This window comes from Crotalus tigris, unplaced genomic scaffold, assembly GCF_016545835.1.
Source record: "Crotalus tigris isolate CLP2741 ecotype Arizona unplaced genomic scaffold, ASM1654583v1 scf7180000023608.1681014, whole genome shotgun sequence".
Lineage (NCBI taxonomy): Eukaryota > Metazoa > Chordata > Lepidosauria > Squamata > Viperidae > Crotalus > Crotalus tigris.
Window position 1 is genome coordinate 538924 of NW_024100075.1, and position 17204 is coordinate 556127.

At 40.5% G+C, this 17204-nt stretch overlaps 1 protein-coding gene across 1 annotated transcript; it reads left to right on the plus strand.

Annotated features, from left to right (window-relative positions):
• The first annotated feature begins 1114 nt into the window (after nt 1-1114).
• LOC120297263 (leukocyte elastase inhibitor-like) lies at nt 1115-13360 on the plus strand. The gene is made up of 7 exons (XM_039319702.1): nt 1115-1312; nt 2750-2857; nt 3216-3335; nt 4978-5095; nt 7512-7654; nt 9961-10116; nt 12714-13360. The coding sequence occupies exons 1-7, from the start codon at nt 1127-1129 to the stop codon at nt 13116-13118; spliced, it is 1236 nt and encodes a 411-aa protein (XP_039175636.1). The 5' UTR covers nt 1115-1126; the 3' UTR covers nt 13119-13360.
• The last annotated feature ends 3844 nt before the right edge of the window (nt 13361-17204 follow it).

The window sequence follows — 17204 nt, forward strand, 5'->3', positions numbered from 1 at the left end:
ACCCAGGTATTCAACAGGGAGACTTCAACCCACCCATCAGACATGGGGCTACTTTTTTCAGCTCATAAACACCTATGGCACGATTTAAGTTATTATAATTGTGATATTTTAACTTCCTCTGGTTCAATGTTGTTTAATGTTACTTTAAAACTAGAGTATAGGTAGTCCTCAACTTACAACAGTTCATTTAGCGACCATTTTAAATTACAACAGCACTGGAAAAAAGAGACGTATGACTGTTTTTCACACCTATGACTGTTGCAACATGGTTACATGATTTACATTCGGATGCTTGACAACTGACTCACATTTGTGATGGTTGCAGTGTCCTGCGGGGGTGTGTGTGTGTCATGTGATCCCCTTTTGCAAACTTCTGACAAGCAAAGTCAATGGGGAAGCCAGATTCAGTTAACAACCATGTTACTCATTTAACAACTGCAGTGATTCATTTAACAAATGTGGCAAGAGAAGTCATAAAATGGGGCAAAATTCACAACAAATTTTTCACTTAGCAACATCAATTTTGCGCTCAGTTGTGGTCATAAATTGAGGACAGCCTGTATAGCTATTGGAAAATCAACATTGTCTCTGTACTTCTATTGATCTATATCAGTGTTTTTGAGACTTGGCAATCTTAAGATATGTAGACTTCCGCTCCCAGAATTCCCCAGCCAGTTGAGGGATTCTGGGAGGTGAAGTCCACACATCTTAAAGTTGCAGTGCTCTGGATAGTATACAGTACTTCATGTTTGTTATGAATAACTATTTGCTGTTAGGTATATTAATCATCACCCAGGAAGCATCCTGCTTCCCTTCTAGTTAGTTTTTTCCCTGTAATTTCCTAAATAGTGTGTGTGGTTTATTTTTGTTTTTTTGCATTCACTTTTCTGTTCTTGGCTCACCTGCTCCAGTTGCAGGAATTTTGAATATAAAATACACTTGAAAATAATAGCTTGATGATGCAGCTTGATAAATGTTTTCATATTAAATAAATTTATTCTGCCCCTCTCCCCCCACCTTTCCCGTTGGGTGTGGCTTTCTAGACTTCTACATGCAATATACAAAACCTGTTGCTCCTGAGCATCTGGTTACTTATAGGTTTTCTCTTCTTTTTCTCTAGCTAGTCATGGATTTGAGTCTCTCCAGGCAGTCACTTTCCAAAGCCATTACTGCGTTTGCTTTGGATCTTTACAATTCGTTAAATTCCAGTAAACTTTGCAAAAATGTTTTTTTCTCCCCTGCAAGTATTTCAACTGCCCTGAGCATGGTTTTAATGGGTGCAAGTGGGAACAGTAAAATGCAGATTGAAAAGGTAAGTCAGACCATTATTGGCTTGATTTCTTCTTTTGGGAGGCATGGAGACTGACTCAAACATTTATCACATAATGGCTGGAAAGAAAAATCAGCAGTAATTGATTGTTGAGACACACTGAAGATTTTTGAGCAATAAGGTTGCTTGGGGTAGAATTATGGAAACGACACATTTACCTAAACAATGTGTATTACATCAATTGTCTGCTTTGAGGAAAATAGACTGTGTGTGCTATTTGGCACTGAACTCCAATTTTATCCCTTGTATTCAAAGTCAGTTGAAAAGGGGCTTGTAAAATTTAAGTTTTTCTATATCTTTAGTTTTTAGACTCTCCCTTTTTGTTCTATTTTTATACTGAGTGTTAAATTTGAAGTTGTATATAACTACTTTTCTTAATTAGCATAGTAAAATAAACTTTTTTTTCCTGTTTCTGCTTTCTGTTCAGCATCACATAACTGATAACAGGAGAGAATAATCTCTGCACTTGAACCCTCCTCCAGAGGAATTGGGCTGTAATTTCCATTTTACCTAGCCATCTAGAGGGCATCAGTTTGAGGAACGTTGGTATATTCTCCCAAGCCAAATTCAGTGACTCCAGATGCCCAATGGGTATTCCCTATAGGGTTATTCATCCATTCTTGAACTGGCAGATATTGCTTTAAGGTTTGATGAAATTTGCTCTTCCTCCCATTGCAATCCTTTCCCTGCCTGTTTCCACTCACTGCAGTTCCTTGACTTCCAACCAAGATAATGTGTGATACAAAGCCTAAACAATTTGACACACCTTGACATGCCTTTGTATGATATTGGAATAAGAGAGAAAATATTATTCCACTATAGCTAAGGATGATTTAATCCTTTCACACTTGTGAGCTGGGGGATGAGATGACATAAAAAAAAAATTGAAAGCAATGTCTTGAGTGTATTGCCAAAAAGAATATATGCCTGAAAACATGTTTGTGTTATGTTTAGGTAGAAATAGAGACCAGTTAATGGTGTTTGTTATAAAAAACATAAAGTTGTCATAAATCATTACAATTTTGCACAAGGAACACAACTGGAATTTTGAGTGCCTCTCATGAGTGCATTTGCAAATGTGGAAAATGGTGCAGTCATGAAGTGGACCAAAACAAAATAACCACACATGTTGCTCTCCGCTCAAAGGCATTCCACACATAAATATAATCAAGAGGATGCTGCTTTGTTTTGCAGTAGGTCAGCTTCATTTATATTTGATTACAAAAATTTGTTGTTGTTGGTTTTAAGTTCAGGTGGAGACACAAACCAGTTGGGACCAACTTCCGTATTTGCAGATGCCATGTTGTCTGTTTGTTTGTTTGCCTGACTGCTTATTTACTTATTTATGTTACTTATTTATGTTATAATTAAGGTCCCCTCTGTTTTAATCTGTACTGATTGAAACTACTTTTGTTATAGGTTCTACACCTTGCTCAAATTCCTGGAGAAGCAGGACCGCTTGATTCTGAAAGAAAAGTGGCACAGCTTGTGTCAGAATCTATGAGACAAGACATATCTCTTCCAGCAGTATGTCCAAAAACATTGTTAAACCCCACGAAATCAAATGATTTATCAAATTATTTGTTCCTTTCAGTACTTTGCTTAGGGAGGCAGTTGTAAAAATATAACATTGGAGGGTTATGTTTTCTTCAATATACCAGTTTCACTTTTTTTAAAAAAAATAATAAAATCAGGTGATTCAGGGAACTTGTGTGCCTCAAGAGAGATATTAGTAGATACCCTGGCAGAAATGGGCACCAAAGTTGACCTCCCTATCGTGAAATAAATTGAACCTTGTGATATGTTTCCTGCCTTTTATACCAAGGAGACAGCAATATAATTATTTTTATTCAGTTTCCAATCTTCTCTTTCATATCTTGACTAGGAAGGGACAATTTGTTCAGAGTTCAAGCAACTCCTACTTCAGCTGAATAACCTCAGCCATGGTTACCAGCTGAAGCTGGCCAATAATTTGTTTATGCAGAAAGGATATCAATTTCTTCAGGTAAGACCCCTCTCCTTCTTTAAATAAAATTAGAGATTTTGCGTTGCTTGCAAATATTCTAGATTCAGTGTATATAATCTTCATGTAAAGCTGTGAAATACCCATTGCCAGATCTGTCAGTCAGTGTTGGCAATACTGAAATAGATGGACTAGCTACCTGACGCAAGTTCAAGGCAAGTTCCTACATCATTGTAATCCTAACACCAAACACTTTCTTTAAGAAATGAAAGAAAGTGGAGAGCTGATGTCCAAGACTTTCTCATTCTTTGCAACAGTGACTCTAAGCCAGTGGTGGGATTCAAATATGTGAACAACCGGTTCTCTGGGTGGATGTCATTTCTGGAAGTCCATTCTGGGCCTGGGCAACAAAAAATTAGCTACCGGTTCTGCTGAAGTGGTGCGAACCAGCTGAATCCCACCACTGCTCTAAGCCATTGCTAAAAATGGTTGTTTGAACCATTTTCAGTTTGACATTATTGCCTTAGACCAGGCATGTCAAACTTGCGACGTCACGTGATGTCGTGAGATGTATTGGGACAGTTTTGCCATTGCCGGCAATGGGGTAGGTGTGGCTTCCGGATGACGTGTCCAGCCCATGGGCCGGCAGTTTGACACCCCTGCCTTAGACCCAACAGAAGAGGGAAAATGTGTCCTTTCCTTTTGAAGTCACCATGAATATTTACCATTTCATCCCCCAACACTTAATGTCTCAGAGGAGCCTCCATCCAATAGCACAGTGACCCCCAACCTTTTGGATGCCAGGGATCGGTTCCATGGAGGGCAGTTTTTCTGTGGACCAAGGGGGCCTGTTTTGTGCACTGCCTGGGACCTGCTTATGCCAGATGGGGCTTTGCTCGTTTGCATAAGTGAAGTGGGACATAGACTGGTGCCAGTCCATGGCCTGGGGAGGGGGGGGGGGTTGGGGACCCCTGCAATAGCATAATGTTCTGGTTAGGGTTACCGGATGCCCAGCCAAAGGAGGAGGTCAAATCCTTTTTGTCCTCATGTCCTTCTTCCGGCAGGCATAGCTTTAAAATCAAATATTGTCCAGCTTTTCTTCACAGTGCAGTGCTTCTCTAATAAGTTCTAACCACAAGTTAACAAGCCCTGCTGTTTAAATTACTTGATTAATACCCACAGGTCAACTTAACCTGCTGCCTGAAATTAACAAGATCTTAATCAGTTACTAGTTGAAGGCTTTTGCCTTCTAACTGTACTAGCATAGTCCTGTTCTTTCTGATGATGCTGGAATAAATCATTTCATATTCTTATAGATCTAAATAAATTTTTGGCAATCTTTCACTGTAATTTTTGAGATAAGGTTAAAGAGTTAGCGTGTCCTCTTTTTATCTCCCTTTGTCCTCCTTTCCAGTTGTCCACATCCTCCTTTGTTTGTTCATCTGTTTGGTTGCAGCAGATCTGAAGGGTTTTTTCCCCCTGTGGGACAGAGATTAGCGCTCTTCCTGAGCAAGGCCTTGGTGGTTAGGGAAATGTATGTTCATAGACTTGTTGGATTTGTGTTGCCTCTCCTTGTTAAAAAAAAACAAATACCCTAGCAACTCACAAACAAATTTCTGCCGACTAAAAATGTAAAACATGTTTTTCTTCCCTCCTCTCTCCCACTCTCATTGAAATTTTCCAGCAATATCTCACAAATACTAAAGAAATCTACAATGCCACGCTGCAGATAGTGGATTTTTACAGTGCTGCTGAGGAAACAAGGAAGACAATTAACCTTGAAATTTACAAGCAGACCCAAGGTAAAAAGGCAAGAATTTCTTGTCCCCAGCATTGGGTAGTCCTCGCTTAATGACTCCAAATGAGGCTGGTAACTCTGTTGCTAAGTGACGCGGTCACTAAAAATTACATGACTGCAACTTGAAATTTTACTGCTGGCTTCTCCCTTCGGCTCTGCTTGTTGGAAACAAGTTTTGAAGTACCTGAATCTTGGCCAGGCCACTACGGGGATGCTGCAATAGTCATAAGTGTGAGGACTGATTGTAAAGTTACTTTTTCCAAACTGTTGTAATTTTTAATGGTCACTAAGCAAGGCTGTTATTAAACAAGAACTACCTTTATTCCATTCTGCGGACATTGCAAGAGAAATGGAGACTTTTCTAGGCAGGGTAGAGGTAAGAGATCAAAACCTTGGATAAGCTGCAATTTTTAAACAGAGATGGGAAAAAAAACCTCCCTGAAAACCTAGAATTTTGCTCTTAGTCCGCATTACCAAAATAGAGCTAAATAGATCTACAGACATCTTCCTATTTTACCAATAGATTCTTACTTCTTATATAAGTCTTCCCTTATGCATCTTTTTCCATGTGATTTATTATGGACGAAAGCTTTTGTAGCCTATTAAAAATTTTATGAAAAGTAAGGTCACCAACTTTTTTATAATGAAAAGGAGGACACAAATAAATTGAAGAAAAAAATATTGTAAATAAAAGAAACATTTTATTCATTGCAACAATAATACAGAATACACTATAATATGATAAATGCATAATACAAAACATTTATAACAATAATATTTTATATTGTAATTATGCTTACATGCTGCACCCCCACCCGCAGCCGGCCCGCCAGCACTGCTGCCCTGCCGTGTAGAGTAGGCCCCGCAGCTCCCAAAATACCAGCTGCACTGGCTCCAGCCCCAGGGGGCAGCCCGCCATTAACACAACCCGCCTGCAGCCACCCCGCCAGCACCAGTGCCTACCCACCCTGCGCAGCCCCATGTAGAGCAGGCCCCGCGGCTCCCACAGCACGGGGAGCAGCCAGCCACTGCCGCCCCCCTCACACCCCCGCTCGCAGCTGCCCCGCCGCCCCTGCCTCTTGCGCCTGCAGCCATTATTTCCCTAGCAGGGCTGAAGATCAAGAGAAAGTTACCGTGGCCTCGCTGCTCCAGTCTCCTCCAGGTATCTTCGGGACTAACTAGGAGATGGTGTAGTTGGGTAGCAGGGAGGGGTGCAAAGTTCCTGCCAATTTGCCTTCACTGCAGACAACTTACATGTGCAAAGTTTGCTGGCCGGGTGTTTTGGCACGTTCAGCAGCAATTCCTATTGGCTTTTGAAAGCCAATAGGGGGGGTAGCACAGCTCATGCAAAAGTTGAAAAAAACCCATCAAAAAAGGTGTCGGAATGCAGTTCTGAGCATTGTATGAGAAAAAAAAGCCCTGCAGATTAGTCTTCAAATATCAAAAAGGAGGACATGTAGGCGGACACTTTTCGAGGGAGGACAGAACTCACAAAAGGAGGACTGTCCTCCCTAAAGGAGGATGGTTAGTCACCTTAATGAAAAGGGGAATATGAGTAATCTAAGGATGATAGATGGGTATTAATGTGTAAGCATTAACAATTTCAGGGAGATCAGACACTTACGGCACTGGCCTAAGGAGCTAAATTTGGCTGATTTTCCCTGCACCTTCACACCTCTCTTCCCCCCTCCCCCCAATTAAGCAAGTTCTGACGTACCAGTAGTTAGTCCTTGGAGAAGAAATCACCAAGGAATTGTAGGACTATAGATTTGACAGCAATATTGGGGGAAACGTAGAAAAATAAGACAATGGCAAACCACAAGTTATTGCTGCCAAGAAACTATTTGTTCATGTAGTCTCCATAAATTTACTTGAAGGAGGCTTCCTCTTGTCTTATGCTTTTCAATAGATGCTTAAAGACTCCTGAAAAGTCCATGGTTTTGGACCTCACCCCTGGGAAGTCCTTGTCCAAATTCATATGAGTCTATGTGGTATAGCAGGCCTTAGATGGAGCAAAATAAAGAGCAATTTCATGCAGAACAGAGTTAGATAACTGGCGGGCCGTATGAAGCTCTTTGAAGATATGAGATATTAACTGATTGGGGAATTCTGGGAGTTGAAGTCCATACATCTTGAAGCTGCTAAGTTGAGAAACACTGCTCTAGAATATTCCTGTTAGTGAAAATAAGCAATGTGGTTTGTCAGCTTGTTCATTTCCTATCTAAATTTGTAGGTCTTCCCATTCAAGTCTAATTTCTCCTACTAACTTTCCATTTCTTTATACTGATTTTTAAAAAAGTGTATGCTATGCAGCACTCAGTATGCTTTTAGTCTATAAAATATTGTTACAGGGTTAAAAAAACGTCACACACATGATTCAATTTGTTTCCCATATCCATTCATACTTCTTTTTGTCATAGGAAACATTAAGGAACTTTTTGCTCCTGGTGTGATTGGACCACAAACGGTGCTGGTGCTGGCAAATGCCATTTACCTTAAAGCAACTTGGCAACATCAATTTGATCCGAAGTATACAACTGAAAGAAATTTTAGGCTGAATGAGGTATTGCAATATTACAGATGATATCTCACAATATGGCATGACATGACTATATATTTGAATATAATTGATGTGCTACCAACATTCAGAGTTGTTCTATCATTCGTATGTGGGAAAACTGTGTCCTTTAGATGAACTACTGTTTCCATAATGTCTGATGAATAGCCACGGGCTAGGGCCAATGGAATTTGAAGCCCAACAACATCTGAAGGACCACCAGATTACACATCCATTTCTAGTTACTGATTGGCTGACTTTCCAGTAACACAGAATACAAAAATAATGATCCCAGGGCTAGTGTATGTCATCAGATAGAAGTGGGAAAGACACCTACCCAATAAAGACTTGTTACCAATCATTTCCCCCTGATAAATGGCCATCCCCTATTATTCTTTGTAATGCCAAATAAAAGAAACTCCATTATTTTATTTTGTACTGTTAGACAGTTTCCACTGAGCAAATACTTTCTACTATTCAGTCAAATCTCATTTCTCCTTATTTAAATCCAGTAGCTTGGACTTCAACCTTTCTAGTGTACAGTATAGAGAGAGAACTGTCTGCAATACAAAGATATTTTTTTATTTCTTATCTTGCTTTCAAATACTTATTTCAGTGGCTGAAGGCAGCACTCCTGTTTCTCAAGTACTGGTGGAGATGCCAGCGGTTGTCTAAATAAAGTCAAAGCAATCGTGGCAGCCATCTTGAGACTCCTAATCTCAGGTTGACATTTGAAATTCTTTAAAACAAACCTGGATTGATCTGCTGCAGGTCAATGTGCAGCTACTCCCTAGTTCTGTAATTCTACCCAGAGTAGCAAAATGGGACTATAGGTAATCCTCATTTAGCAACTATAATTGGGACCAGCAAATGAGGTCCCAACGAGGCAGTAGCTAAACAAAGGCTGTTTGTACACCAAGCAGTGGCCAACCGAAGTGCACACGGGTAGGGTGACCACTAGGTGGCAGCAGAGAAAAGAAAAACCTGCTACCTATTGGATTCTGTAATGTGGATTTGGTAATTGTAGTAACTAGTACAACTTCGAAGACTTGCTCCATCCCTAAGAGAGTTCCCTGAGCCATAGTTACAGTGTTTGTCCTCAAGAATGGCTTAAATATGCAAGGTCTGGCCAGCTGAAGAGATGCTCTCTCTGCAATATAAACTCTAGCTCTTTATTAAAGCTGCGATGGAGTAGGTTTGCCTTAGGATCCAGAGAGCACTTTATTTACACCTATGGGCACAGACCACTTTTTGTAGTTATCCAAACAGACCACTTGCAGAAGCTTTAAACGCCTAGGCTGAACCTAATATCGTATGTTGCTGAACAGAACATGCCACCTTGAAAAACCCCAAATAGCCACTAGCAAGCTTTTGATCTGCGTAATACCTTTTTTTAATTGAGGGAAAGTCAAAACTGTTCCTCCATCTGCAGCTGGATTGACACAATGCTTTCTATCACTCAACACCACAAAAGGCAGTTCTAATAAAAACAAGAGTGGTTATCCAGCTCTCTCTGGCCTAGCCTGATAATCCTATCAAGGAGGAGCTCTGCACAACTGTTTCCTCTTTTATAAGCAACGTGAGTTTGGACTTCTGCCTAACTGATGTCTGCTCACTTGGAACATGTTTACTTGTTAATTATTGCTCTGCGGTCCACAGAGCTATTACTGTATGAGGGGGGATGGTCCTTGGTGGTCTCTGAGTTTGCTTGTTTTCTTGCAGAGGGTTCATTACCCAAACTAGGTAATCTGCAAGAAAACAAGCAAGTTCAGAGAGCACCAAGGACCCCTCAAGTCAACCCTGAGCTACAAATATTCTCCTTTATTATTATTGTAGTATATGTATAAACCAGGCTTAAATCAATGCATTTTAAAAGGATTTGTCCTTATGGTTTCACAAGGGATCTTCCCCTGTTGCTTTAAAAAAAAACAAAAACACAACAGATTCCCACAGCAGTAGGATACTATATTTTGGGAAATTTGAAGATTGGAATAGAATGTATGAAACAGGAAAACAAATTCCCTAAAATATTATCAACATAAAGAATGAGCATAATAGGAGAAAATAAAATGGACGAATGGAGATTTTAATCTCCTATATTTACAACATATCACACATCTAAAATTTTGTACCCTGCAATTGCTTTATCCCTTCTTTCAAGTATAACCACTTGCCAAATTTGAATATTGCCGGATCCTAGTTCTGTATTTTGCTTTCAGCTTCCAAAAGTTGTAAACTGTACTGTGTTGGTCCTTAACATGAGCGGATGTTTTATATCTTAAACATGTATCTACTCCTATCTTTGGAAACAGAATGAAACTAAATCTGTCCACATGATGTATCAGAAAAGGATATTTAAACTGGGACACACAGATGGAAAAAATGCCCGAATCCTCTGCCTTCCATACGTTGGTGAACTTTTGTCCATGTTCATAATATTACCAAATGACATTCACCATCTGGAGCAGGTAAATCCAAAGCACATCAATGAAACATAAAACTTTATTTATTTCACATTTTCTGAACCTATTTCAAACTTCATAATACATATATAAAACAGTCAGTCAGTTTCTACATTTTTAATTTAGCCGATAAATATTATGCTTCTTCTTCACTGTGCAGTATCTCAAGACTGCTTCAATTAATCATACTTTTCCATTATGTCTAAAACAGAAGGCTATAACTACCAAGATCAAAATTAATTAGTTTTCAAGCAAACTTCATGTTATCAAATTCTGGTTTGCTTCATTCCTGTCAGGCATGGTTTTCTTGTAAAGGTATAATGGCCATGTGCAAACAGTGTATTAAACAAGGTCAGGTAAAGTCTTATCAGATGCGTTCTCACCATGTATAAATCTTGGATAATATTACTCTTACTGAGGTTTTTATAGACCAAATAAATGAACAAGTAAATTAGCATGTTGTATCATGCATGCATGTCTGATTTCTAAGTTTATGGTACAGAATATTTTGCAAGTTCTGTAAACAGATTAATTTAATAACCAGGTTAAGCTTGCTGTGTGAATGCAGCCAATGGGAAGCTACAGTTAATTCACTCAGCAAATTTAGAGAAGTGAAAAAAAAAAGATGGCTATATAAGCATAAACCAAAGCAGCGGCACCTTCAGGGCCTGAGCTTGGGAAACTGATTCAAGGTAGATGAGTTACTGGCAGTGGTGTTAAAAAAAAATATATTGTTACCTGGTTGTTGGCTGAAGCACTTTCAGCCTATAGTTTAACAGCATGCTTATAGCAGCACCATCCTTGTAGTAGCAGCACCTTTCAGGCATTAGAGGGAGCTAACAGAAAAGAAGAGGGAGAGAAGTAAGTCTTATAGAACGAGACATTTGTTTCATGAGAAATTCTATCAGCTCCCTGTTCACTGTTGCTCAGTGTTTGGTAATTAATTCAAGCTCAATAAAATCAGGGTTTAAGCGAAGGAAGTGCTCTTTCCTATTAAAAATGAGTTTATATGAGGGCAGATGTAAAACCCAAGTTATCGAGTGAAATCTAATCTCTATATCAGGGCTTTTCAACCTTTTCACCCATAGTACCACTTTTAGGATATGGCAACATTTGAGTACCAAATGTCAAAAACGTAATGACCAAAAAAAAAAAAAAAAAAAAGAAAAAGAAAAAAATGATAAAGTACAGGTAGTCCTTGACTTATAACAGTTCGCTTAGTGACTGTTAGAAGTTACAGTGTCACTGAAAAAAGTGCCCCCCAAGCCACAGCCGAGCAAGTCGCCTGCCTGCCCGCCTTCCTCCTGTCCGAAGTTTTCATTGTTGTGAGCATTTCTGTTGAGGATTGGCAGCAGGGGTGGGGTGGGGTGGGGGGGGTGTTTGGTTTTTATTCCCCCCGTCTGCTGGGTGGTTGCAGCAGGTTTTGATCACTTCACATGACCCTGGGACATTGTGACCGTCATAAATATGAATCAGTTGCCAAACATCTGAATGTAAATCACAAGACCCTGGAGATGCTGCAACATTCCAGCTGGACCTGGCACTGATCCTGGTGCTTCCACTGAGCCCTGACAGTCCTGCAGCTCCAGCCATCTCTCGCTCAGGCTTGTGTGGTGCAGCCACCGGTTCAGCTCATTCCCCTCCCCCGCTACCACTTTTCTAGGATGGTCGCGTACCACCTGTCAGGTGACAATGTACCACAAGTGGTACCCGTACCACTGGTTGAAAAGCCCTGCTCTATATCACTGTAGAGATTTACTGTTAAAATGATAAATTTCTACCTGGATTTAGTTTGTTTCATTCATTCATTCATTTGTTCCAGGATAGCTGTGTTGGTCCACTACAACAAAACAGTTGAGCTTTGTAGCACTTTTAAAGCTAACAAATTTATAATAGCACAAGAGAGGGATGAGTAAGGTAACAACCACACTTAAGCCCAACAGCCATTATGAAATCACACAGAGCCCCCAGTTGTTGCCAGGAACCCAATGCAACTTTTCTCATCGTATTCATGAAATACGAGACCTAGCTTTTTGCTTCCTAAACATCCCCCAAATTCCTGAAATGGAGCAACGTTCTTGCTTTTCATGTTGGCAATATAGCTGCAGGGCCTGAAGATGAAAAGGGATGAAATTGCAGCTGTAATGGGCTGTGAGAGTAACCTTTGGAGACAGGAGGAAGAGCTGCAGGCTAAACAAGGATCTCACAAGAGAAATCTGAGTCCAAAGAAGCAATGAGGGTGGGGAAGAATTTTGGAAGGACCCTCCCTAGTTTCCTGGAAGCTAAAGGAGGGGGAGGAGGCAGTGCTTCCAGACTTACAAGGTTTGTTTCTGTAACCTTATCATAAAGGTAGTCTAAGTATTCATGGTTCTGGTTACCTGACTGGACTAACTTGCAGGGTTGACAACAGGAGGTAAAAAACGTTCACTCTTAGCATAAGGTTCAGGATCGCAGGATGTGCCATCCAGTTGAGATTTATGATCACTTGCGCAACTAATTCAGTTTAAATGAAATTACACCCCATTTCACCATATGTATGAAAGATAAAGGTCTGCTGTTCAGCTGCCCCATCACTTATTGCCAATTATGTTTAAACTACACAGGTTGAGGCCGCCATGACCTGCAAGAATTTAACAAGCTGGCTTTCTCCAGGAAACCTAAGGGAGCAACATGCGGAAATATATATACCTCGCTTCAAGTTAGAAGCCGGCTATGATCTCAACCTGATGTTGCAAGGATTGGGTCTCATCGATGTATTCAGTGAAGCAAAAGCAGACCTGTTGGGAATGTCGTTTTCCCGCCAACTCTTCTTGTCCACAGTCGTTCACAAAGCTTATGTGGATGTCAATGAAGTAGGGACAGAAGCAGCAGCTGCAACAGGTGTTGCAGTCTCCAACAGGAGCTTAGAACACTATGAATTATTTCTGGCTGACCATCCCTTCCTCTTCTGCATTCTGCATAATCCGACAGGCACGATTCTTTTCCTTGGAAAACTCTGCTGTCCTTGAAACTCAAACAAGTATCTTTTTCTTGAAGCTTATTAAAGTGTACTCCAAGCCACACATTTCTCTGGAATAACTTGATTATAAAATGGCAGTTATAACGCACCTTGAATATATTACTTAATTTGATCACACACAGAAACAGACACAGACACTGTTTTGTATTTCATGTTTAATTTACTAATATGTGCAGCATTATCTTTTTGAAAGAACAAATAAAAGGAATTATACCCGTGTTTCCCTGAAAATAATACTGGGTCTTTTTTTTTTTTGCCTCCAAAAGAGGCACCAGGGCTTATTTTCAGGGGATGCTTTTACTCACCTCCTGCACCAACAGCCCTGCCCAGCCCTGCACTTCTTCTGCAGCCAAAGGAGCAGCTTTATTCTGCAGCTGAATTCCGGCCTGCATTTCACAGTCAGGCCTTTCCGGAAAGCCTCTGCAGCCAAGTACCGATTCAATCCATAGCTCGGTAGTTGGCATATGTGGCCTTTTCAGAAATGCAGGCCTGCCTGAGAAATGCAGGCCTGGCTGCAGAAGACGCCTCAGATGAAGTGGGCCAGTGAGGAGAGGCCTGGCTGCAAAGTAAGTGGGTGCGGGGCACATGGGGAAGATCCACATCCCCACCCTAGCTTGATTTTTAAGTGTGTGCCTCACCCCAAAACTAGGGCTTATTTTTGGGGTAGGGCTTATATTACGCCCACCCCCCAATAAGCTAGGGCTTATTTTCGGGGTAGGCCTTCCTTTCAGGGAAATGGGGTATGCAGGGAACAAGGTATGCAGGGGGAAAGACTTGTGAATCATCTTAGTAGCATCTAGAACAGTCTTCTCCAATCCAAAAAGCTCAAGGTACGATGGACTCCTTCTCTCCCCAAATGTTGAGAAATGTTGCCTGAGAAATATACAGGTCAATGTATTCAGAGGTCATTTGGTGGCAATCTAGAACAAGTGGCATTGTGGCTGAGGAATTCTGGGCATTGTAGTCTCCGCATCTTAAAGTTGACAATGCTCAAAAACACTGGTCTAGAAGAATTTTATTTTCTCTGAGCAAGAAGTCACTTTTCATGCCGAGCCTCAGCAAATAACATACAGAATGCAGAACAGAAATATTTTTTTCCCCCTGCAACTTTCTGGTACTGAAGTGTAATAGAAATGGCTTAAAATCACAGAGATAAATTTCAAAGTTTATACACCTTAAATACATCAAGTTCTCCCAAAGGAACAAACAAAACAAATACATGTAATAAACCTAGATGGAGTGCAAGCTCCACAAAGGGAAGTCTTTAACAGATGGAATAAAGCATATGCATAAAGTCATTACTAAAAGCCAACATGGGTTTGTCAAAAATAGACAAATCTTATTGCATTCTTTGACCAAGTGACAAAATTAGTGGATCAGAGGAATGCTGTGGACATAATTTACTTGGACTTCAGTAAGGCATTTGATAAAGTAGATCACAACCTACTACTTGATAAGATAGAAAAATGTGGGGTAGACAGAACCACCACCAGATGGATCCGTAGCTGGCTGACCGGCCGTACTCAGCGAGTGGTCCTCAATGGAACTGCATCTATATGGAGGGAAGTGTGTAGTGGGGTGCCCCAGGGCTCTGTTCTGGGCCCAGTACTCTTCAACATCTTCATCAACGATTGGGATGAAGGGATAGATGGGGAACTCATCAAATTTGCAGACGACACCAAGCTGGCAGGAATAGCCAACACTCCAGAAGACAGGCTTCAGATACAGAAGGATCTGGACAGACTTGAACACTGGGCACTAACTAACAAAATGAAATTCAATGGTGAAAAAAGCAAGGTTCTACATTAGGCAAGAAAAACCAAATGCACAAGTACAGCATAGGTGGCACCATGCTCAATAGTAGTAACTGTGAGAGGGACCTCGGAGTCCTAGTAGACAATTACTTAAATATGAGCCAGCAGTGTGCGGCAGCTGCCAAAAAGGCCAACACAGTGCTAGGCTGCATTAACAGAGGGATAGAATCAAGATCACGCGAAGTATTAATACCACTCTTCAATGCCTTGGTAAGGCCAAACTTGGAATACTGCATCCAGTTTTGGTCACCACGATGTAAAAAAGATGTTGAGACTCTAGAAAGAGTACAGAGAAGAGCAACAAAGATGATTAGGGGACTGGAGGCTAAAACATATAAGGAACGATTGCTAGAATTGGGTATGTCTAGTTTAACGAAGAGAAGGACAAGGGGGGACATGCTAGCAGTATTCCAATATCTCAGGGGCTGCCATAAAGAAGAGGGAATTAAGCTATTTTCCAAAGCACCTGAAGGCAGGACAAGAAGCAACGGGTGGAAACTAATCAAGGAGAGAAGCAACCTAGAACTAAGGAGAAACTTCCTGACAGTGAGAACAAGTAATCAGTGGAACAGCTTGCCTCCAGACGCAGTAAATGCTCCAACACTGGAAGTTTTTAAGAAGAGACTGGACAGCCATTTGTCCGAAATAGCGTAGGGTTTCCTGCCCGAGCAGGGGGTTGGACTAGATGACCTCCAAGGTCCCTTCCAACTTTACTACTATTACTATTACTATTATTTCAGTAAACGCTGTACTGAACATTGAAATCTGCAAAATTGCTCACTGTGCTGAGATGTTGAAAATGGACAAATTAACCCATCTATAGCTAAAAGCTCGCAGACGTTTTCTGCTGCAAAGATTAGGAAATGATTTTATCTTCTTTTATTGGTCATTTGAACCCCTGCCAAGGTCTTCATTTCTCAGTTTGGATTATCCTTCTCGAGAGCTCACAGTTACTCTGAATCAATTGCAATTACAGAGCAATTAACATGCTAAAGAATATTTGTATTATTTTATCACATTTACATTCTGTCAACTATAGCACTACACCAGAGGTCCCCAACCTTTTGGACACCAAGGACCAGTTCTGTGGAAGGAGGTTTTTCTGTGGACCGAAGTGTGTGTGGTTTTGTGTGCTATCTGCATCTCATGGATGGGGCTTTGTTTGTTTGTGCAGCCCGGTTGCTAGCATGCCATGCCCCGGTACTGGTCCACGGACCCGGGGTTGGGGACCCCTGCACTACACCCTTCCTTCACCATTGTTCCCTTTATTACTTTTGCTGAAAATTAACTTCTCATCTTCCAAATGTAATCTCACATCCAACAAAGGAACAACTCAGAATGAGAACATGGTGATTCCTGCTAGAATAAGGTGTGAAATAGTCAGATGAGACTAAAAGCATTTGGTTTATCCAAAAATAAGGCAAGGTATAATATTTGCCTGACTTGTCTTGGCAAACAACATTACATGACAAGAACGGTGTTTCTTCACAAAATACTCCCATCAAGAAAATACCAGAGAATAAATGTTACACAACTCAGCAGGGCTGATTTCTGAGTAAGTTTAAGATGCAACTGGATGGTAATTTAAAGAGGTAACTGGAATATTCACACTTGTACCTGCATCTAAATTGAGATAGTAATATTTATCTTGAATTGTGTAATCTTTTCCTCAGCAACTCTTTGCACTTAGATTGTTATAATTTTGCTGGTGGTAGCTGAAAGGAAGGAAAAGATATCTTTTCTGCTCTTTCACCAGCACCACCGCCCCACTTCCAAGCTTTCTCAAGGTGGGAAAATGGGAGGAGTAAGAGGAGAGAAGAGAAAATGAGGGACTTTTGTTACTATTGCTGAGTTCACAATAACAGTAAGAGATCATGGAGTTCATGAGAACGGAGAGGAATTACATAGACTTGAATGTTTTTCTGCAGAAGTTATCAGAAGTGTAATAATGCATGAATTGGACTTGGAGTGAACAAAACTAATATCTGTTTTTTTTGAAGAACAATTATTTTCTGAACTCTTATGAATTTGAAATTTCTTCAACAATTAAAAAAACAACACGGTGGCAAGCAATTATATGCACATCTGCAAAGTTATGGTCTTGCCTTGAACCCATTTGAAATCCTTGGCTGCAATATTTCTTTGCCAAGACTATGTTACAATAAAGATGGAATTGCAGCATCAATTGTATGCATCCAAAAACACTTTCAGAATATGTTGCTCTTAATGGACTGACACACTGACCATGATTCCTTCACATT

Bases quoted from the DNA above. Each gene is read 5' to 3' on its own strand.
- LOC120297263 (XM_039319702.1), top strand. From the start codon at position 1,127: ATGGATTTGAGTCTCTCCAGGCAGTCACTTTCCAAAGCCATTACTGCG. The intron at 3,336-4,977 runs GTAAGACCCCTC...GAAATTTTCCAG, and splicing joins AAGGATATCAATTTCTTCAG to CAATATCTCACAAATACTAA. The intron at 7,655-9,960 runs GTATTGCAATAT...CTTTGGAAACAG, and splicing joins GAAATTTTAGGCTGAATGAG to AATGAAACTAAATCTGTCCA.